The sequence below is a fragment of the Oncorhynchus mykiss genome, chromosome 16 (genome assembly GCF_057628025.1).
Source record: "Oncorhynchus mykiss isolate SJ-2025 chromosome 16, ASM5762802v1, whole genome shotgun sequence".
Lineage (NCBI taxonomy): Eukaryota > Metazoa > Chordata > Actinopteri > Salmoniformes > Salmonidae > Oncorhynchus > Oncorhynchus mykiss.
The window spans coordinates 49,367,118-49,390,918 of NC_143037.1; the positions used below are offsets into that span (position 1 = coordinate 49,367,118).

Genomic DNA, 23,801 nt, shown 5'->3' on the forward strand with positions numbered 1-23,801 from the left:
GCTTTTACGCCAAACATAACGTTTTGCATTATTGCCAAAAAGTTCAATTTTGGTTTCATCTGACCAGAGCACCTTCTTCCACATGTTTGGTGTGTCTCCCAGGTGGCTTGTGGCAAACTTTAAACAACACTTTTTATGGATATCTTTAAGAAATGGCTTTCTTCTTGCCACTCTTCCATAAAGGCCAGATTTGTGCAATATACGACTGATTGTTGTCCTATGGACAGAGTCTCCCCTCAGCTGTAGATCTCTGCAGTTCATCCAGAGTGATCATGGGCCTCTTGGCTGCATCTCTGATCAGTCTTCTCTTTGTATGAGCTGAAAGTTTAGTGGGACGGCCAGGTCTTGGTAGATTTGCAGTGGTCTGATACTCCTTCCATTTCAATATTATCGCTTGCACAGTGCTCCTTGGGATGTTTAAAGCTTGGGAAATCTTTTTGTATCCAAATCCGGCTTTAAACTTCTTCACAACAGTATCTCGGACCTGCCTGGTGTGTTCCTTGTTCTTCATGATGCTCTCTGCGCTTTTAACGGACCTCTGAGACTATCACAGTGCAGGTGCATTTATACGGAGACTTGATTACACACAGGTGGATTGTATTTATCATCATTAGTCATTTAGGTCAACATTGGATCATTCATAGATCCTCACTGAACTTCTGGAGAGAGTTTGCTGCACTGAAAGTAAAGGGGCTGAATAATTTTGCACGCCCAATTTTTCAGTTTTTGATTTGTTAAAAAAGTTTGAAATCACCAATAAATGTCGTTCCACTTCATGATTGTGTCCCACTTGTTGTTGATTCTTCACAAAAAAATACAGTTTTATATCTTTATGTTTGAAGCCTGAAATGTGGCAAAAGGTCGCAAAGTTCAAGGGGGCCGAATACTTTCGCACGGCACTGTAAGTTCATTTTGGAACAATAGGGATCCTATTGGATCTATATGGTTCCAATGATGAACTTAGCCTTAAAATGCCTTAAAAACTGGGCCAAGCACAACATCAGGGATTCATTTCCAGTCTTTCTTGTACGACCAATGGATTGTGACTCCCCACTGGGTTTTTTTTTATGTTAGGAGCACTAAACGAATAATGGACAATCAATTTAAATGAGTGGCATTATGGACACCATCTCAACATTCAAATCGGCCAAGAATACCAAAACTCTTCCCAATGTCGGCCTTATGTAATCCTCAAAAAGGTCTGTGGTTTTGAATCCCATTTGGTCTATCACCTGCATTCAGGTACACTGGTGTCACAACTGGTGTCACAGACTCCAAAACAATTCCTACATGTTCACAGCTTGAGGAAGCCTTTTGAATGACATTTGAGTTGTGACTGCAATTATATTTTTGCGAACATAGATTTCTCTATCTGGCTGCTCCGACTAGACTGTAGATGGAGGATTGGCAATTTCAAAAAACGTAACTCAGTCAACTTACTGTTGAGAGTTAGAATAGTAGAATACACAAGGTGGAATATCAAAATTTGGTTGTGCATCAGCAATTTTTCTCTTGTTATGTCAGTCAATTTGCCCATGCCAGCAAAACATTTTTAGATTGGTAAATTTGTAAACTTCTCAAATACCGACCAGTCAGATATATTCAAAAATGAAAACATTTCTCTCCATCCTATGAAAACATTTTTAGAATTGCAGGAAATTAGCTGTACATCTGCTAATTTTACTGACGGGGGTTCAGAACAACCAAAGACTCATAGTGAAAGGGTGTTTTGTTGACCTAGTTCCCTGAAAATGAAACAAAATGTTATCTAGGTCAAGTGAAATTCTAAACAAACATGAGTAATTATTCGTAGTATTTAGCAGCATTCGGTTTTATTGCGTTTAGGCCTGTGTGAGAACAAAAAAAATAAAGTACAGTATGAGCCCTGGTCAGGTTCCAATTAGAGTGCAGCTGCTGCCATCTAGTGGTAGTTTAAGAGAGAGCACTCAGATCCTTGAACTTGTGAGTGTCACAAACCAGTATAGACAGTCATTAGTAAGTACTATGTATATAACAACAATGTGATTATACAATGTGCAGACACAGTTATTAGAGGAGGTTCCTAATTGAATAACAACTTGCTTTTATTGCGCAAAGCATTGTGTATATGCCTCAATATTTCAAATACACACAAAAGTATGAATAAATACATTAAAAACGTGTTCGATATAAAACATTAAGGCCAAATTCTTCCTTGAGAAATGTACTTTATATTTTGGAGATAACATTCACAAAAGATATTACAGTTATAACATAGGCATCCTGAAATGCAACCACATAACTGATCAAATGCCCTTCTTTGCTAATTAATTTAATGAATTGCTCATTCTAAATTAGTTGTTTTTCTACGAGTCTATAATCAAAATATTAATGTTTACTACTATGACTGCATACAAACATACAAAAAAGGGGGCACTAACTGAGGTAACATTTCTCTTGTACAACATTAAATCTCGTTAAAATATTTTATCATTGGTTAAAAAAACACACAAAGAAAAACTGGTAAGCAACACACTTGACCTGAATTAGATTATTTCAAAACCAGGATAATGAAAACATGTTGTCCCATTATTTTCTTATGGCAAGAGTACTCATGAGAAGTTATTTGGTGGCAAATGAACATCAAACCTTACTATGAGTGCAGGGTTAATTGTGGCCAGTAGGCCTTTCAATGCTAGGTAAGTAGAAAAAGAGGCAAACCAACAACCAATGCAACTAAGGCACTACAAATGTTTCCAGCACAGGAGGCTGCTGAGGGGAGGACGGCTCATAATAATCGCTGTAACAGAGTGAATGGAATGGTAACGAACACATGGAAACCATGCGTTTGAGTTTAATACCAATCCATTTATTCTGTGCCAGCCAGTACTAAGAGCCTGTCCTCCTCAATGAAGGTGCCTTGACTAAGGGCTAGATTATATAGCAGATCCGTACTAGCAGACACCCGCATAGCGGTGTTTTGGTGTGTCGGAGATGGAACTGCGTTAGAGCTGTCAAATCCACAAGCGGCTCCTTGTGTTAGTTTATCGCGGACCATGCTATTGGATGCAACGAAACCACCCAATTTTATAATCCGACAAATCCCATGCAGCCACTTTACAAGTTCAAACACTGCTTGATGTTTCCATTGTCTATATCTCGATTTGACTGATAGGCTACAAATCTCCACCATCCAAATTATCATGAAAACATGCATTAACCTACACTTTCTATCGCCGTTTTGAACTTCTAACGCAGTAGGATTAATAAGGAAGGAAGTGGTTTGTGACACACAAGAGCAGCCTCTCACCTATTTGTCAGCTCATACTGCAGTGACACCTCCAACATATGTCAAAACATCCGCTATGCCGGTTAACACTCAATCTGATTAAATCCAGGCCTAAACGCAAGCAAAATTTGGCTTAATTCAACCAGCACATTTTTAATATATTACAGTGGGTTATGGAGAGGGCTATGACGCTGAGGTGAAATTATGACCACAAAGAGAGAGAGAGAGAATGCCATTTGTACCAAAACTATTGATGTTACATTATGATGTTATATTAATCTGAGCACCTCTATAAATGTAATACTACAATCAAATTTCTAATACAAACCAAAATTTCAACAGTGGATGTAATTCAACAGAGACATCTTTTTACACAATAGTTCATTAGATCAGAAAATAAATGATGTCCTAGTGTGAACTTTCCAGAGCTTTCCACCCCCTTATGCTGCATAATATTGACATCTTTCCCTTTTTCACCAGACTAAAGATTGAACAATGGAACGGTAGAATTGTACACCGAGACTGGAACAGCGGTTGTTAAGGGAATCCCTCCTGGAATTTACATGGTTCTTTTGGACATAATGATCTCAGTGCAATATAACATTATCCTCTCTGTGTCAGCCATAGATAGTACAGTAGATGTTTATCTTCTGACCCTAACATTGGTTCATTTATGCTATTAATCTCTTCATTTGAGCATCAAACTTCCTTCCAACCTGCTGCAGTTCTTTCTCTCTTCATTGTCATCTCGTCCTGCACAAATGTAATTTTCTTTCAATGACTAAGATGGGGTTTATCTTCGAGGGCTTAAACATCTGTAAAGAAAGCAGGGAACAAAACAAAGAAAATGTCAAATTCCAAACTGTAGTTCCCAGCAAAGCTGCAGCCTTACCCAAAATACCCACCAGTGGGAGCTGCTGTATCCTGCCTGTTGCTCTTGATGACAAGGATGATGGTGTAGACATCATAGGCAAACAGGATCCCAGCCAGCAGGCCAAACACCTAAGGGAATGGAATAATGTTTCATCTAAACATAATCTAACCACCAAGTTCTACTTTCAGTGATGAATTGGGCTGAATGATTTGAGAGCTGAAGAAGTAAGTAATTTGAGATGCTTTCATTTGTATCTGTTAAAAAATCTCAGGCTGGTTAGACATTTGACTCACCCCTCCGGCAATAAGGGCACTGTCCCCTTTTCCACGAATCACACAGATTAGAGAGGTGATGGTGTACAGGGCTGCACCAATAGCAGCACGAAAAAGATCCTGGGAGGAGACCATCATTAGTGAATGATTGTCCTTCTAAAGGCACTTGGAAAGTCCTTGTGTTACTGTTAGTTTTGATTTGAATGCATCTTTAATTTGTGTCTGTGTGCTTCTCGTTCTCCCTGTGTCTCTCTGTGTTTGTGTGCGTGTGTGTCTGTGTCTGTGTGTGTGTAAACATATACTGTACTCACACTCCAGACCCAGTTGACCACCTGAACGGACTTGTCCATTTCCATCATGAAGACGACAAAGAAGAGGATGGCGAACACCATCTCACAGATGGCCACCGCAGAATAACCTCCATTAGATGACGCAGCATAGCAGATTAGGATGATTAAACTGATGAGCTGAAAGAAAAAAGGACAGAAAATTAATATGGGGGAGAGAGAGCGAGGAAGAAGACGGAAAAAGCAGCCTGCGTGGAAATATTTGAAATATTTGACACAATAAACCCACTCACATAGTCTATGTGGGGTTAAAGACCCTGTGGTGACGCAAACAGCAAAAACTGTCCCAAATCACACGAAACAACAACAAACATAGAAAAAAGGGTTTCAAAGGGGTTCTACGGCTGTCCACCATAGGAGAACCCTTTTTCTTTCCAAGTAGAACCCTTTTGGGTTCCACGTAGAACCCTCTGTGGAAAGGGTTCTACATGGAACCCAAAAAGGGTTCTACATGGAACCAAAATAGGTTCTTCAAAGGGTTCTGCAATGGGGACAGCCGAAGAACCCTTTTTGATTCTTGTGTAGGCATTTATGCCAATCAATTTAGTAGTTTATATCACACTGACTAAGACCCCAGGGTTGGGGTTGATATTTTTTTATCCTAAAAAAAAATATATATATTTGAAACTGTAATTCTTAATGGTGAAACTGCCACATCCATTTGTGACACCTCACTGTTACACCACAGGAAAAACAACTCTGAAAGACCCAGTTAAGAGCAGTTCTTCTTACGCTAAACTATGAGGAAATTACCAACATTTCATCAATAATTACAGCCAATAACAAACTAGAAGCAGTAGCAGAGTGGCAATCCATATCACAGAGAAATTAAAACACACGCGCTCACACAAAGAAATGCCAGGGGGAAAATCTACTGGAACTAGCTTCTGTGAACATTATGAGATGCAAAAGACCCGTGTCTAATTCATTTATAATAATAGGTACTGTTATAAATACAGAACTACTGCAATGACTTTGTTACTCAGCTTGCATGGAAGCATTTTCTCACTGGGTGTGTTTCACTTTGACCTCAGGCAGTAGCTATCACAAAGACATGTTCAAGACCAATCATGTCAGATTCGAAGGGTGGAGTTAGTCTCAAATGTCAACTCAAAGCTACTTTGTAGAGGTGGAAAAACACGTTTAGCATGTGTGATCTGAAGCATGCAGAGTATGGTTGTCAATTATCCACCACTGAGTCTAAGATCATAGATGAACGCTTGTTTCGGAGTATGACACCGATAGCCCATTTAAATTCAGAAGCCATGTACCATAGCATCAGAAAGAGGCCAATTCTTTACTGTACATGGGGTTACTATGAAACACTGGGCCAGGAAATTATATGAAATTAGTATTTCCTAACTGACTAAGCCTGGCAGGAGTTGTCCTCCTGTTTATCTCTCATCACATGATCATCCTCTCTAAGCTCTATGTAAACTATAGCATGTAAACTATTTGAAACACCCACTATCTCTGTGATATTCCACAGGGGATCATCCACCTGACCTGCGAGATGTGAAATAATCCTGGAATGTTAAACCAGGCCATGTAGCGTTGCAAGCTAAGCGATTCCTGCATTCCTTGTCCCTGGCTGCAGGAACCTCACATATCATCTGAAATGTCCATTACCTCTGCAAAGCACTGACTCTTACCGTGTGGTAAAACACTGACCACTCTACAAATCTAGAACTAGAACTCGCTAGAATTTTATTTCATTCTGTTATTTTCCATTCAATGAGAAAACTCAGCCTGTGAGTTACCACCTCCTTTAGAACAGAACACCTGTTAAACACATTACTGTTTATCTTTAGAAATGGAGAGATTAGTGAGTGCTGATTTTTTAGGACAATGACAACCCGTAGACCATCAGAATTCATGCAACACCTCCACCAGAGTAGTGGGATGGATCTCTCCAATAAACTTACATGGGTAACAGAGGACACCCACGAACCTACAATACACCTCAAGGATGTAGAGCACATAAAAAGGGGTCTACTGTGTGCAGGATGTTTGAAACTATAAAAACACCACAGAGAAGCCTTAAGACCTGATTCTTAATGATTTTCAGATATGTCTATTCCTGGAGTGCCTTTACATACAGTACCAGTCAAAAGTTTGGACACACCTACTCACTCAAGGGTTTTTCTTTATTTGTACTATTGTCTACATTGTAGAATAATAGTGAATACATCAAAACTATGAAATCACACATATGAAATAATGTAGTAACCAAAAAATGGTGAAACAAATAACAAAATATATTTTATATTTGATTCTTCAATGTAGCTACCCTTTGCCTTGATGACAGCTTTGCACATTCTTGAAATTCTCTCAACCAGCTTCACCTGGAATGCTTTTCCAACATTCTTAAAGGAGTTCCCACATATGCTGAGCACTTGTTGGCTGCTTTTCCAACTCATCCCAAACCATCTCAACTGGATTGAGGTAGGGTGATTGCGGAGGCCTGGTCAAATGATGCAGCACTCCATCACTCTCCTTCTTGGTCAAATAGCCCTTACAAAGCCTGGGGGTGTGTTGGGTCATTGTCCTGGTGAGAAATAAATGGTAGTCCCACTAAGCCCAAACCAGATGGGATGGCGTATCGCTGCAGAATGCTGTGGTAGTCATGCTGGTGAAGTGTGCCTTCAATTTTAAATAAATCAGTGACAGTGTCACCAGCAAAGCACCCCCACACCATAACACCTCCTCCTCCATGCTTCACAGTGGGAACTTCACATGCAGAGATCATCCGTTCACCTACTCTGCGTCTCACAAAGACATGGCGGTTGGAACCAAAAATCTCAAATTTGGACTCATCAGACCAAAGGACAGATTTCCACCAATCTATTGCCCATTGTTCGTGTTTCTTGGTCCAAGCAAGTCTCTTCCTATTATTGGTGTCCTTAAGTAGTGGTTCCTTTTCAGCAATTTGACCATGGCCTAATTCACACAGTCTCCTCTGAACAATTGATGTTGAGATGTGTCTGTTACTTGAACTCTGTGAAGCATTTACTTGGTCTGATATTTCGGAGGCTGGTTAACGCTAATGAAGGTATCCTCTGCAGCAGAGGTAACTCTGGGTCTTCCTTTCCTGTGGCAGTCCTCATGAGAGCCAGTTTCGTCATAGCGCTTGATGGTTTTTGCTACTGCACTTCAAGAACTTTCAAAGTTCTTAAAATGTTCCATACTGACTGACTTTCACGTCTTAAAGTAATGATGGACTGTCATTTCTCTTGCATTTTTGAGCTGTTCTTGCCATAAAATGGACTTGGTATTTTACCAAATATGGCTATCGTCTGTATACCAACTAGGGTTGGAAAGGGTCGGAAACTTTCCGGTAAATTTCTGGAAATTTTCCATGGGAAGTTAAGCCCGGGAAATTGGGGGATTTTGCTTAAATTCATCAAAAAAGTTAGCTTATAACAGTGAACCTTTTTTGTGGGATACACATAAGGCAATTCTAGGTCTTGTAGCATATTTTGGTTCAACTATCCCCAATTCAATGGAATTGCAACCCTCTGCATGCAGGGTGCAGTCTTCCATCACATGTGCAGTGCACTCTTCCATCACATGTAAAACTGATTCTCAAGATCTTGCACACTAATGAGATGCTAATAAGCCCACACCACCACACTGTCTGAGCCAAGGACTACAGGCTTTCTGGTAAGTTTTGATTACAATACTAGGTGGGGTGAATATATTTTATATGACATACATTAATTTTTGTAAACTAGTAAATAGCCTACAGCAAAGTGTGTTTAAATCATTTCTAACTCGTTAACAATTTCCGCTTGTTAGTTTTTGCTACCATGTGGGGTTTAGCCTGCTAACTGAGGAGTGTTAATTCACCTGTTTCCATACATTTTTAATTTTAAAACATTTATCTTTTAAAACATTTATCTTACAAAGGAGTTGTTTAATCTAACTGCTTAATTATTTATCTGTACATGGAATTGGAATGGTTTATTCCTTACTACTTCTTTTCTAATCTATACAGAAAAATGCCACGGGCACTATCTGATGTGTGGAGACATTTCACTGCAGCTAATGTAGAAGGAAAAGCTGTGTACATTTGCAAATACTGTGCCAAATGATATGTGAAGAATGCAAGAATCATCTGGCCTAGTGCATATATTTCCCTCAGCGTTCACAATAAGCAACCTCTGACAAAAGTCCCTCTACTTCTATTCGAGGTGAAAATAATGAATCAGACATCTTATCGATAGAAACAGCTCATGGTCCTCCTGGAATCAGAATTTTTTTTGACTCAATGGAGGAACGTAGTCAGAGAAATACTGATGAATATCTTTCTCGAGCTGTGTATGCAACTGGTTCACCTCTGATGCAAACATGCAATGTGTATTGGAAGAGATTATTGAAAGTTCTTCGCCCAGCAAACACCCCTCCAACCAGACATGCTTTATCTACTCAGTTGCTGGATGCAGAGTTCAACAGAGTTCAAGTGAAGGTCAAGCAAATCAGAGAGAGCAGACTGTATTGCAATCAACTCTGATGGGTGGTTGAATGTTCGTGGGCAAGGAACAATTAACTACATCCTCTCCACCCCTCAACCAGTACTCTACAACAGCACAGACACAAGGGACAACAGACACACCAGTCTCTACATTGCAGATGAGTTGAAGGCAGTCATCAATGACCTTGGACGACAGAAGGTATTTGCACTGGTGCAGAGATCAACAAGGCCTATGGTGTAAACACTACCGTGTCTCGCCACCTTGGCCTGGATGAGGGCAAGGTTCTTGGCAGTCAGAAGTACACTTCCAAGCAAGGACTTTGGGACGGAGATACAATATGGCAGTCATGCCAACATATCTCATCAGCCACCTGGTGGAAGGGACTTTATGGATCGAAGGCTCTTTCCCCTGTTGCCTCATTCCTCCTCCAAATCCCACCAACATCAGCCACTTCAGAGCACAACTGGTCCTTGTTTGGGAACACACACACCAAAGCACACAACAGGCTGACCAATACAAGGGTTGAAAAATTGGTGGCCATCCGGGCAAATTTTTGGCTTTTAGAGCCTGACCACGAGCCATCCTCAACAAGGTTGGAAAGTGACAGTGAAGATGAGGCCCGAGAGTCTGATGTTCAAGAGGTGGACATTGAGGAGGTCCAGAGAGAAAACATGGAAGCCTGAGAGGAATACAACCAAAGCTTTAGTTTCTAGACTATGATTTTACAGATGTATGTTGAAACCGTTTTTTGGAAATGCGATGGATCATTGGGGATCATTCAATATTCCCTTTCTTTTGTTGTTCAGTGAAATCATCCCATGTGAAGAGTCAACTCATTTAATTAAAGTTAAATTCGTAGCTAAATAGTTTTAAATTCTATTGGAAGGATTTAATCATTTGCAATTGTGTCTACTTATGATAAGGTAAAATGTTTATGTTTGTCTCCATATATGGTAAATATATCCAATGCAAAAAACATCTATATTTAAATGGTATTAATATTAATTTGCATATATTTCCATTTATTCCCATATATTCCCGTTAATTCCCATATATTCCCACGGAAAGTTTCCACTAGAGGTCGACCGATTAATTGGAATGGCCAATTACAAGTTTTCATAACAATCGGCAATCTGCGTTTTTGGACACCGATTGTGGCCGATTACATTGCACTCCACGAGGAGACTGTGGCAGGCTGACTACCTGTTATGCGAGTGCCGCAAGAAGCCAAGGTAAGTTGCTAGCTAGCATTAAACTTATCTTAGAAAAAACAATCAATCTTAACATAATCACTAGTTAAACTAGTAATATCATCAACCATGTGTAGTTATCTAGCTTGTCCTGTGTTGCATATCATTCTCATCAAATCACAGCCTACTTCGCCAAATGGGTGATGATTTAACAAGCGCATTCGCGAAAATAGCCCCATCGTTGCATCAATGTGTACATAACCATAAACATCAATGCCTTCCTTTAAAATCAATACACAAGTACATATTTTTAAACCTGCATATTTAGTTAATATTGCCTGCTAAAATGAATTTATTTTAACTAGGGAAATTGTGTCACTTCTCTTGCGTCCCTTGCAAGCAAATTGTGTCACTTCTCTTGCGTCCCTTGCAAGCAGTCAGGGTATATGCATGGCTCATTGCGAACTGTGTGAAGACCATTTTTTCCTAACAAAGACCGTAATTAATTTGCCAGAATTGTACATAATTATGACATAACATTGAAAGTTGTGCAATGTAACAGCAATATTTAGACTTAGGGATGCCACCCATTAAATAAAATACGGAACGGTTCTGTATATCACTGAAATAATAAATGTTTTGTTTTCTAAATGATCGTTTCCGGATTTGACCATATTAATGACCTAAGGCGTGTATTTCTGTGTGTTATGTTATAATTAAGTCTATGATTTGATATTTGATAGAGCAGTCTGACTGAGCGGTGGTAGGAAGCAGCAGGCTCGTAAGCATTCATTCAAACAGCACTTTCTTGCAATTACCAGCAGCTCTTCCTTGTGCTTCAAGCATTGAGCTGTTTATCACTTCAAGCCTATCAACTCCTGAGATTAGGCTAGTGTAACCGATGTGAAATGGCTAGCTAGTTAGCGGGGTGCGCACTAATAGCGTTTCAATCTGTGACGTCACTCGCTCTGAGACCTTGAAGTAGTTGTTCCCCTTGCCCTGCAAAGGCCGCGGCTTTTTGTGGAGCGAAAAGATGCTTCGAGGGTGGCCGTTGTCGATGTGTTCCTGGTTCGAGCCCAGGTAGGGGCGAGGAGAGGGACGGAAGCTATACTTTTACACTGGCAATACTATAGTGCCTATAAGAACATCCAATAGTCAAAGGTAAATTAAATACAAATGGTATAGAGAGAAATAGTCCTATAATTCCTATAATAACTACAACCTAAAACTTCTTACCTGGGAATATTGAAGACTCATGTTAAAAGGAACCACCAGCCAAATTGAACATGTGTCATTATTTATTTGAGGCTATATTGATTTTATTGATGTATTATATTAAGTTATAATAAAAGTGTTCATTCAGTATTGTTGTAATTGTCATTATTACAAATAAATAAATAAAAATTGTCCGATTACATCGGTATCTGCTTTTTTGGTCCTCCAATAATCGGTATCGGAGTTGAAAAATCATAATCGGTCGACCTCTAGTTTCCACCTCTGAATATTCCCCAAAATATGCAACCCTAATACGAACCCTACATTGTCACAACACAACTGATTGGCTCAAACACATTAAGAAGGAAAGAAATTCCACAAATGTACTTTTAAAAAGGCACACCTGTTAGTTGACACGCATTCAAAGTGACTATCTCATAAAGCTGGTTGAGAAAATGCCAAGAGTGTGCAAAGCTGTCATCAATGCAAAGGGTGGCTACATTGAAGAATCTCAAATATAAAATATACTTTGATTTATTTAAAAGTGACAGTTGGAAGCTCTTTGGCTAATCCTTGGCCTGACCCCCAACCCCAAGAGCACATGGTTCTCATTCCATGTCAAGTTCACACAACTGTCTCAAAGATTTAAAATGGACCAATTTGTTATCATACTATGAACAAATCAATGGTATAGCATCATGGAAATACTCATAGATCTGTATATGTTGCAGAAATAGTGTAGTAAAGTAACACAAAGTAGTATGTCATTATATTGGTCTATTCTAGGGAATGATATTATATTTCTACAACAGACCTTCCATTCATAGTTTGGCTACTACTATTGCAGTAAATTCAGGCAAATGTACAGCGCTAGTCTACTCTTTGTGTGAGTCTCTGCCTATAACAGTGACAGGAAACAAACTTACTATTTCAGCAGCGAGAATTGTTCCCTTTCGAGTCTTCACGTAACACTTCAACTTTTCCAAGCAGCCCGCAGCGACAACGGTCTCAGTATCAGCCATAACTAACTTTAATGTAGAGTTTACCAACAAATTTTAAGGGCTGTATTTCCTTTGCAAGGTTGCAAAACTCAATGAAGACAACTTTGCAGCTAAGTTACAGTTAGTAGAAAAAGTGAACTGATGTTGTCTCCTAACTGCAGGTTAACATTTTGTTTTTCTTCTCTCCAAGTTGGGACTACTTCGAATGAGTGAGTACTTTAAACTACATGGACATAGCAAAACTAAAAAACGAAATAGGAAAGTGCACTTTTAAATTGACTCGCTTGGAGGAAGTAAAGAACGACAAACGGACTAGTATTCTGCCAGCAGCACAAACGATGACGTCACTTTCGTATGGTAACGAGGAAACCTTCAAAATAGAACCCCAATGAAATACACTGTAATAGACTATACATGGGACACATATTGTCTTGTAGAGAGAACATGTCTACCTGTCTCAGCTAAAGTGGATGGGGAATACTCTGTAGGATCTCTACCAACCAACAGTGCATTAGGAAAGTATTCAGGCCCCTTGACTTTTGTCCACATTTTGTTACATTACAGCCTTATTCTAAAATTGATTAAATCGCCCCCCTCATCAATCTACACACAATACCCCATAACGACAAAGCAAAAACACTTTTTTTTTTAAATGTCTGCACATTTATAAAAAATGTCAAATGTAAATATTACATTTACATAAGTATTCAGACCCTTTGCTGTGAGACTCGAAATTGAGCTCAGGTGCATCCTGTTTTCATTGATCATCCTTTAGATGTTACTACAACTTGATTGGAGTCCGTCCACCTGTGGTAAATTCAATTGATTGGACATGATTTGGAAAGGCATACACCTGTCTATATAAGGTCCCATCGTTGACAGTGCATGTCAAAGCAAAAACCAAGCCATGAGGTTGAAGGAATTGTCAGTAGAGCGCCAAGACAGGATTGTGTCGACTGCTACACCTGGCTATCAGCGAATACCTTGTCAGGCAGCGAAACTGTTCATTCAGCCTCATTTACTGCCTTTAAAAAACATAGCTGATATGGCTGACTTGCTTCAACAAATGTGGTTTCTACTGACAATTGAGATGTACAAACTATGGCATAAGGGAATGACAAGCGCATAAGTGGCAATCAGTAATTTCGATTAAGACATCAATGAGTGAGCTAGGACGGACATAGTCAATATAACTATTTGTTCAGCTCTTTTGAAATGTACAGTGACAGAATTCAGAATATGGGTCGTTCTTACAGTGTTGTCCCTGTACACCAAGTCAGAACAGTAGGATTAATAAAGGGGGCATTTAAGCAGACAATGAAAGCTCTTACAATATTTGATGATTACATTTCTCTAAAACAGGTTATAGGCTACATGTGCACCACCAAGTCAGAACAGTGGGCAAAAAAGTCTGGCATTCTCTGGATTTATGGTGCTTTCAAACAACTGGGAACGCGGGAAAAAAACTAAGTTGAATCATGATGATGTCAGTGATCTTCAGGTCGTAGCTCTTGAACGAGGCCCAAGTTCCGGATTTACAATTCCGAGTTGGAAGACCATTCAAAACGTACTTTCTCAGTCGGAGCTAGTTCTTTCCCCAAGTTCCCAGTTGTCTTGAACTCACAGATTTCACAGTTCTGAGTCAACAGTTGTTTTGTGCGCAGCACAAATCATGCTTCTTTGACAGCATGGTCATTATTAAGTGCTTATAATTTTAAACTTGGAAAAGAGACCCTTAATCCCAGACTTGGAACCCCACAGCCACTCCACTGAATAGCAGGCTAGTGATTGCATTGCAATGCATGCAGTTAGCTACTCATTCTTTCCAAACCACTCATTGTTGAATTTGCGATTTCCAATTTGTTGTGTAATGTTTATGTCCAATGGCCGATGATCACTGATACATTTTATCTATAATTTCTCTTCATATTTCTCTTCACATGACAAGGATTAAAAAGGATTTGCCAGTAAATTGTCAACTTGATTCATGATGATGACTGCTAGCTTTACATACATTACTTTACATACGTAGTGCAAAAGCTATCCTTGTGACAATCTTGAATAGGGTTATGTGTCATTCAATATGGTTTCAAGTCTAGTGGGTAGAACCAGAAAGCCATAGACCGATTATAAACCGGAAAGATCTACCCTATGCGGTTTTTGTGTGACAAGCCTCTGCTTTGGCAACAGCTTCAAATATGTCCTTGACAACTAGAACTGCCTACTGACAGGCCTGAAAGTTGCAGGCAAAAAGTAACTTCCCGTATGTGCCCAACAGTACTGTTGGCACATACTTGTCCGGCACATACTAGAAGCTACTTTATAGCGCGCACCTTTCTTACCCAGGGGGGATGTGAGCAGTTGTTTTCAGAGCAAACAAGACTGGGAACAGCTGCCGCTATGCTTAGAGATGTATGACACAGAATTCAGAATATGGGTCATTCTTACAGTGTTGTCCCTGTACACCAAGTCAGAACAGTAGGATTAATAAAGGGGGCATTTAAGCAGACAATGAAAGCTCTTACAATATTTGATGATTACATTTCTCTAAAACAGGTTATAGGCTACATGTGCACCACCAAGTCAGAACAGTGGGCAAAAAAGTCTGGCATTCTCTGGATTTATGGTGCTTTCAAACAACTGGGAACGCGGGAAAAAAACTAAGTTGAATCATGATGATGTCAGTGATCTTCAGGTCGTAGCTCTTGAACGAGGCCCAAGTTCCGGATTTACAATTCCGAGTTGGAAGACCATTCAAAACGTACTTTCTCAGTCGGAGCTAGTTCTTTCCCCAAGTTCCCAGTTGTCTTGAACTCACAGATTTCACAGTTCTGAGTCAACAGTTGTTTTGTGCGCAGCACAAATCATGCTTCTTTGACAGCATGGCCATTATTAAGTGCTTATAATTTTAAACTTGGAAAAGAGACCCTTAATCCCAGACTTGGAACCCCACAGCCACTCCACTGAATAGCAGGCTAGTGATTGCATTGCAATGCATGCAGTTAGCTACTCATTCTTTCCAAACCACTCATTGTTGAATTTGCGATTTCCAATTTGTTGTGTAATGTTTATGTCCAATGGCCGATGATCACTGATACATTTTATCTATAATTTCTCTTCATATTTCTCTTCACATGACAAGGATTAAAAAGGATTTGCCAGTAAATTGTCAACTTGATTCATGATGATGACTGCTAGCTTTACATACATTACTTTACATACGTAGTGCAAAAGCTATCCTTGTGACAATCTTGAATAGGGTTATGTGTCATTCAATATGGTTTCAAGTCTAGTGGGTAGAACCAGAAAGCCATAGACCGATTATAAACCGGAAAGATCTACCCTATGCGGTTTTTGTGTGACAAGCCTCTGCTTTGGCAACAGCTTCAAATATGTCCTTGACAACTAGAACTGCCTACTGACAGGCCTGAAAGTTGCAGGCAAAAAGTAACTTCCCGTATGTGCCCAACAGTACTGTTGGCACATACTTGTCCAGCACATACTAGAAGCTACTTTATAGCGCGCACCTTTCTTACCCAGGGGGGGTGTGAGCAGTTGTTTTCAGAGCAAACAAGACTGGGAACAGCTGCCGCTATGCTTAGAGATGTATGACACATGATCTTTTATAAAATGTGTTATTTCACTTAGGCCTGCTTTGCTCTATGCAGAATAGAGTAGTATAGAATTGGAATAGGAATATAATAAAACTGTGTTGTTTGATTGTTCATTAAACCCAAGTATTGGACGATTTTAGATTTTTTTTAAACATATAAAAATAGCTTTGAATATTTTATCAACACTGATTATGAAAAAACATTCATTGAGTTTCAACTGTAGAATTCTGGAAAACAGATATCATGCCGTCATGTGGCAAAGCAGTAGAACTGCATGCGTTTAGAAGGTGGTGACGTGTGCCATGCGATGTTAGTTAGCCGAGTAGTAGGCCTGCTTACCTTATACGCTCAGTGAACCTCATAGTACAACATAAACAATACATATGATCTACAAGATTAGAGACATAGACAAGACATTTAACCTTCAACAGAATAATTTCAAGTTTATTTCATTTTTTATAATATAAGAATACAAAATATATATTTTTCTCTGAATTGTCATAGTCATTATCATAAATACTAATAAGAATACATCATACACTGTCATGGCCGTCAAAGGAAGTAGACCAAAGCGCAGCGTGGTGAGAGTACATATTCCTTTTATTTAGGATGACGCCGACAAAAACAATAAACAATACAAAAAACAACCGTGAAGCTTAAGGCTAAAGTGCCACAAACAAAGACAACTTCCCACAAAGAAAGGAGGGAAAAGGGCTACCTAAGTATGGTTCCCAATCAGAGACAACGATAGACAGCTGTCCCTGATTGAGAACCATACCTGGCCAAAACATAGAAATACAAAATCATAGAATGCCCACCCCACATCACAGCCTGACCTAATGCTCAGGAAGGAGACACGTTCTGTCTTTGAATGTACTTTGGTGTGAAACGTGCAAATCATTCCCAGAACAGAAAAGGACCTTGTGAAGATGCTGGAGGAAACAGGTACAAAAATGTCTATATCCACAGTAAAATGAGTCCTATATCGACATAACCTAAAAGGCCGCTCAGCAAGGTAGAAGCTACTGCTGCGGTTTGCAACTGCACATGGGAACAAAGATCATACTTTTTGAAGAAATATCCTCTAGTCTGATGAAACAAAAATAGAACTGTTTGGCCATAATGACCATCGTTATGTTTGGAGGAAAAAGGGGGAGGCTTGCAAGCCGAAGAACACCAACCCAACCGTGAAGCATGAGGGTGGCAGCATCATGTTGTGGGGGTGCTTTGCTGCAGGAGGGACTGGTGCACTTCACAAAATAGATGGCATCATGAGGTAGGAAAATTATATGGATATACTGAAGCAACATCTCAAGACATCAGTCAGGAAGTTAAAGCTTGGTCGCAAATGGGTCTTCCAAATGGACAATGACCCCAAGCATACTTCCAAAGTTGTGGCAAAATGGCTTAAGGACGACAAAGTCAAGGGATTGGAGTGTCTATCACAAAACCCTGACCTTAATCCAATAGAAAATGTGTGGGAAGAACTGAAAAAGCGTGTGCAAGCAAGGAGGCCTGCAAACCTGACTCAGTTACACCAGCTCTGTCAGGAGGAATGGGCCAAAATTCACCCAACTTATTGTGGGAAGCTTGTGGAAGGCTACCCAAAACGTTTGACCCAAGTTAAACCATTTAAAGGCAATGCTATCAAATACTAATTGAGTATGTAAACGTCTGACCCACTGGAAATGTGATGAAAGAAATATAAGCTGAATATAAGCTGAAATAAATAATTCTCTCTATTCTGACATTTCACATTCTTAAAATAAAGTGGTGATCCTAACTGACCTAAAACAGGGAATTTTTACTAGGATTAAATGTCAGGAATTGTGATAAACTAAGTATAATGTATTTGGCTAAGGTGTATGTAAACTTCCTATTTCAACTGTATGTATTTCATTGAGCATATTTATAAGAACTACAGAGAGAGAGAGAAAGAGAGAGATAGAAAGAGAGAGGGAACACAGAGTAAGAGATAGAAAGTCAGGTGTCTCTATACCGCCTGATAAAAAACATTTCAAAAATTAAAGGAATGAACACAAAACTGCATAATGGAATAATATGAATGAAAAACAATATCAGTTTCCATTGTGATGATAACTATAGAAGCAAAATATATCGCTCAATACACACACATCTGTCCTGTTACCATATGGCAATACAGTTTTTCTTCTATCCAAACAGAGGATTGGCAGTACAGCGGGTAGGCCAACCCGATTATTGTAGCACATTTACTTTCTGTGTGATTTGTGTGAAATATATCGGAGCTGCTCTGTGCTGTCACCTTACGATGAGCCAAACATACATCATATTACTTAATATGCTCGAACACTTACAGTGGAAAGAACAAGTATTTGATACACATAATTTGCCTTTTATTGCATCTTCCATCCCTCCCTCCTCTTGTCAACTCACAGATGTACAAACAGAGGAGTGTGGAATTGTGGATGGTGGTCAGGCACCACACTCCCAAATCACAGGGTGGAGTGAGGGAGGGAGAGGGAGAGAGATCAATTACAACTAATGTATACATAAATCCACATAGTCTGTATTCCCTTTGGAAGAGTAACATTAATACAGTATTTCTCAGTCGTTTACTTCGGTATTCTCAGTGTTGCTCCAACATATGTACTGACACTCACCAGCTTCCAGATGCTGTCGGGTGGACCAGCTCACATCTGATTGGCAAAGGAGGTGGGCTGCTGTTCGTATCCCCCCTGCTGATAGTCTCCGCTTCCCTCGGTGTATCCGCCCTGGCCATAGTCAGGCTGGTAGCCTCCCTGGGTGCCGGCATAGGCGTGCGTAGCCCTCTTTCCCAAAGCCTTCCTGACCAAAGGACTCTGGAGCAGGCGCCTTCTCCTGGGAAGGTGCATATGTGCCTCCAAAGGCTGCCATCCAGCCGGTCTCTTTGAACACGAACCACAGGTTTCCTCCCCACAGGATCAAGTTCAGGAAGCTAAACGCCTGGGGGATGAATTGAAAAAAGAAGAAGAAGAAGTCAATATGTAGTAGTACAGGTTTTTTCGGTCATATCCTCAGCAGTCAGCACTTTTACTAAACACACCAATCCTGAAAAACTTACCACAGATGTGTTGAGACCAGAGACAACAGGATCGTGGACTTCACGGCAGCGGTTCTCCGGTTCGTCGCATGCCTCGATCAGTAAGAGTGTGGCGAAATCCTGCACGGAGCCTTCACCGTGTGCTGCCACTTTAAGAGCGCATCAGCAGTAAGGAAGGAGGAAATAAAGACAGCTCGTTCAGCTCTTTGGGGAGGAGCTCTTGGGCGGCGCGACAGTTTGATTGTGTGGGCTGTGCTGCATAAGTTTTGTTTGTTTTCAATCATCGGTGTAATTGCTCTAGGTCGTGGTTGTTTTCGTTTGGGACTGCGCCGGCTATGGATCGCTTGGATTAGTAGCAACATTGTTGTGAAGCTTTGACATACAAACCAACAAACCATCGGATATTCAAGGAAAACTGCACCGGTTCAAAACACAAATGGAAACTAACCATCATCAAGTCATAATCTTTCTTGAGGAGGAACAAAAATAGAGAGCAGATGAGTCAGCCTCTGTTGTGAAGGGAGTGTGTTCTTATCTGAAGGAAGTTATGGAGAACATGAAGAACTCTCTCACAGGGGAATTACGATTTTTGATTGAACAGACTCAAAAGGACACCGTTAATGAGATGGAAAAAGCACAGAAGGCCACATACCTTCAAATGGAAGAGCTGCACCAGGAGGTAATGCAGGGCTTTCCCTTCTGGACAAATCTTCTGTACCTCCCTCAGGATTTACCTCTGCCACTGGCTTGGCCAGTAAGGGAATAGGAACAGGTAGCACTACAAAAACCCCTCTGAAGATACTGTTAAACAGAACTCCCGTTGCCACTGTCATGCCTCCTCTAGAGAGCTCCCTCCCTATCAAACTAATTTTCCCCACTTTTGGCAGCCCAGAAGATGATGATCCACTGTTTTTCTTATCTACGTGTAATGATTTTCTTTCTATCCGGCCCCTTACTGACTTGGAGGTTCTTGCCACCCTCCGCAGTGTTCTCCATGGTACAGCAAGAGACTGGTGGGAGATAACCCATGAACATGTATCAACCTGGGAGGAGTTTCAAAAAATATTCCTCTCAGAGGACTATGGGGATGAACTGGCAGAACGTGTCCGTAACAGAGGAGTCCAGGGTGAAGCAGAGCCAATACGGGACTTTGCCTTCTCCTATCGCGTTCTATGTAGGAGATGGAAGGCTGACATTACTGAGCAGGAGATGGTCAAACTCCTTCTTAAGAACATGGTTCTCCGCCTTGCTAGTCAACTTCGAGAACGTGTGCAGAATGTGGATGGTCTGGGGACTCAGTTTGAGAAGGACTGGAAGCACCACCTCCAAACTAAAAACCCTGTTCCCTCATCCCAGTATACCCATAACTATCCTGGGGCTAAACCATCTCAGATATTTGTACCCAAGATCCATGTCAAAAGTCCAGTGATATGTTGGAGGTGTAAAGTACAACATCCTCCAGATTCTTGCCCGCTCTATGTCCAGCGTCAGGATTCAGGAAAAGGTCAGAAAGAACAGAGGACCGAAAGTCTAGACAGAAGTGGTGGCTTGCATACAATTGGGTCAGCCTTAATGCCCACCATGAAGCCTTTAGACAGCACAGCTACCTTGTCTGGGTCGGTGGCTGCCTTCACAAACCTTTAGTCCAGGCAGAAGAAGCGACCAGCCAGAAGAAGGTGAACACAGACGTCACAACGAAGTCCTGAGGAGCATCAAGTTATAAATCATTAGCAACATACATCATCATCAATTTCAAATCCTCAACAGAAACGTAATCAATCTCATCATCGTCATCATCATTAACATCATTACCATTACTAGAATATTAATAATAGTAGCAGAGGTAGTGGAATATGGTTTGGAAGATGCCTACTAGATACAAGAAGATCGAAAGACAAACTCACAATCTGGGCTCCCTTGCAGCCTTCACGGTATTTCTCCAGAATGAAAACATACTGTGGTGGAATATTCTAATCAAGTGAGAGAGACTTTTTCATTTCTTCATACAATCATCTTTATTCAATATCAATTAATTATTTCAATAATTAAGACCACTCAGCCCAACAGTCTTGACTGTTGGGCCGAGCAGCCTACCCTTTACAGACCATGTGGATACCAAGAATGCTCAGTCATGGCTGGTTCAACCCCCTCCCATATAGATTGGGGGGCACCATAAGCCACTTTGGGTTGATCCTGTGGTCATCTATCTCTGGTGTTATTTTTAACCTCGTTTTAGTTTCCCAGATTCCAGGATAATTAGGAATACTGAGGTCTTTGTTCTGTTCCTCAAGGCTCTCTCTATCTCGGTGACACCCACCATATCTTATCTATGGAATGCCAGGTGTAGGTTTTTAGGCTCCTCTCAGTTTGTAGGTTCTTAGGCTCCTCTCAGTTCACACAGACATTTGATGAGAACAGAAATGTCTTACTATTAGTTAAGTATATAATTGTTAACTATTAATATCAAACAAATCTGGCAAGGACAAGGGACATACAAAGACAGAGAAGATGGGAATCAGAGAGAGAGAGACAGCGAGAGAGGAAGAGAGATGTCTAATTGGGTTAATATAGATTCATTTTCCATCCATGACGTTTGCAGCCCAGTGGTACTGTAAAAATGACAGACAAACCATATTTGTGCGGGTTCAGGGGGCTACGTGTGACTGAATAGGCTTACTGACCTGAATGGATACTCAAACTCCGCCTCAATGCTCAGGTCACTCTCTGACCGGTTTTTACACTCCACACTGATCTTGAACATGCCAGAGTAGCTGCCACATGTCGAGAAAGCAAAGATGGCAAAGATCTGAAAGATACAGAGGGGGGCAGAGAAGATGAGAAGAGTTAGAGACAGGATGTCGAAGTTCAAGGAAAGTGAAAGAGAAGGGGCTGAACAATTTAGTAGTGAGGTCAAAGGAATGGGGGAAAAATAGGGTTGTAAGGATGAGACATGTGGGGAGAAGCAAAATACATCTAATAAATGAGAAATGTGGGGAGAAGCAAAATACATCTAATATGTATAGTATGTTTCAGTGTTCAGTGTTTTCTTTATTAAATATCAAGACGAACACAAACCACGCCGCATTTTGGTCCTCCGATCCTTCTCGCCTCTCCTCTTCAGATGAAGAGGAGGAAGACCGTGACATAATAAATGAGAAATGTGGGGAGAAGCAAAATACATCTAATAAATGAGAAATGTGGGGAGAAGCAAAATACATCTATTAAATTGCACTTATACTGGAATGAGTCTTTGGAGATTGTGCTCTGTCTAGGAATTAGCATAACCCTAGTTTGGTCTGAAATAGGTGTTGATGAAAGGAAAGTCCATGCAGTATAATGGCAACCCCCGCTACAGGTCTACTGTTACTGAAGAAGCTGACACTGTGGTTTCACCACCTGCTGTGTCTTCTGCAATCCAATGTTCCACCAATCACAGCAGGCTGTTGACAAAGGCACCCAGAGTGCAAATCAATGTGGCTATATCGCCAGGTTACAGAGCTACACTTGTTGCCATGGTTACCCCGACACCTAAAGTTGTGCACTTGAGGTATTGAGAAAATACAAGAAGTGTAAAATAACATGTTTGGTTGATATGGATGTACTATCTGTTGTACCAAATAAGTTATGATCTACTCTTGGCATCAGGCTACATTACTACAGTAGTAGAGTACTGTAACCCAGCGCTTGTGCACGTGAACGCTTTTCTACTCTCTTACACACACACACACACACACACACACAGATGCATGCTGCGCAAATACATTTGCCATCGCAAATACACGCACACCTGTATACCAACCTGCTCTCATACTCTGGAATACATTGCTGTAAATACTCAGAATATATTTCAACATGGCTTCGTCGAGCCTTCAAATATACACAGATTCATCCACACTTCTCTATTGATGAAAAACGGTACAGATGGTATGCGTAACTAATTTCCTCGTCTCATTTTTATCTACAGCACTAACAGTCACACCTCCTCCACTTCCTCTCCTTATCAACGTGTTTTAATAATGATTGTAGAGGAGTGTGAGGGGAGAGGATGATACTTTTTGTTAGAAGAACAGGCAGATCTAGCACCAGGCTACTAAGCTTTCCCACATCCTTCAACATAGTTACTCTAAATTCACAACGTTTGCCAAATGATCCTCTTGTAAGATTGTAGTCTAGCATTCACAGTAACATAGATGATCATAATTTTCCTTGATCTGCAACAAACAAGAACTTCAAGGCCTGGTTAATTAAGATGCTTTGTCTGTTCACACTGATTTGCTGGTTGCAACAAGCATTACCGCACTGTTATTGCTGTTATTGTTGCCGGTGCGGCGCAAAATTTCAACCAATATGTTATGTGTTTAATGTAACTACTTGTAAACCCATTATAAATCCTTTATAACATACACCTTCATCTTAATTGTTACCAATTTGACTACGGTTTTACTAACAAGAGGTTGAGGTAAAAAAAAAAAAAAACAAGGCAA

The 23,801-nt window shown here is 40.4% G+C and overlaps 1 protein-coding gene and 1 pseudogene across 2 annotated transcripts; both read right to left on the bottom strand.

Moving 5' to 3' along the window:
• Positions 1 to 1,815: 1,815 nt before the first annotated feature.
• LOC110492767 (proteolipid protein 2) lies at positions 1,816 to 13,256 on the bottom strand. The gene is made up of 5 exons (XM_021567247.3): positions 12,568 to 13,256; positions 4,726 to 4,881; positions 4,436 to 4,534; positions 4,174 to 4,270; positions 1,816 to 4,083 (listed from the first exon to the last, which is right to left on the bottom strand). The coding sequence occupies exons 1-5, from the start codon at positions 12,661 to 12,663 to the stop codon at positions 4,076 to 4,078; spliced, it is 456 nt and encodes a 151-aa protein (XP_021422922.2). The 5' UTR covers positions 12,664 to 13,256; the 3' UTR covers positions 1,816 to 4,075.
• Positions 13,257 to 18,804: 5,548 nt separating this feature from the next.
• On the bottom strand, positions 18,805 to 19,479 carry LOC149976916 (synaptophysin-like; annotated as a pseudogene). The gene is made up of 2 exons (XR_016487032.1): positions 19,339 to 19,479; positions 18,805 to 19,220 (listed from the first exon to the last, which is right to left on the bottom strand). The product of XR_016487032.1 is annotated as a synaptophysin-like (transcript).
• Positions 19,480 to 23,801: the final 4,322 nt, after the last annotated feature.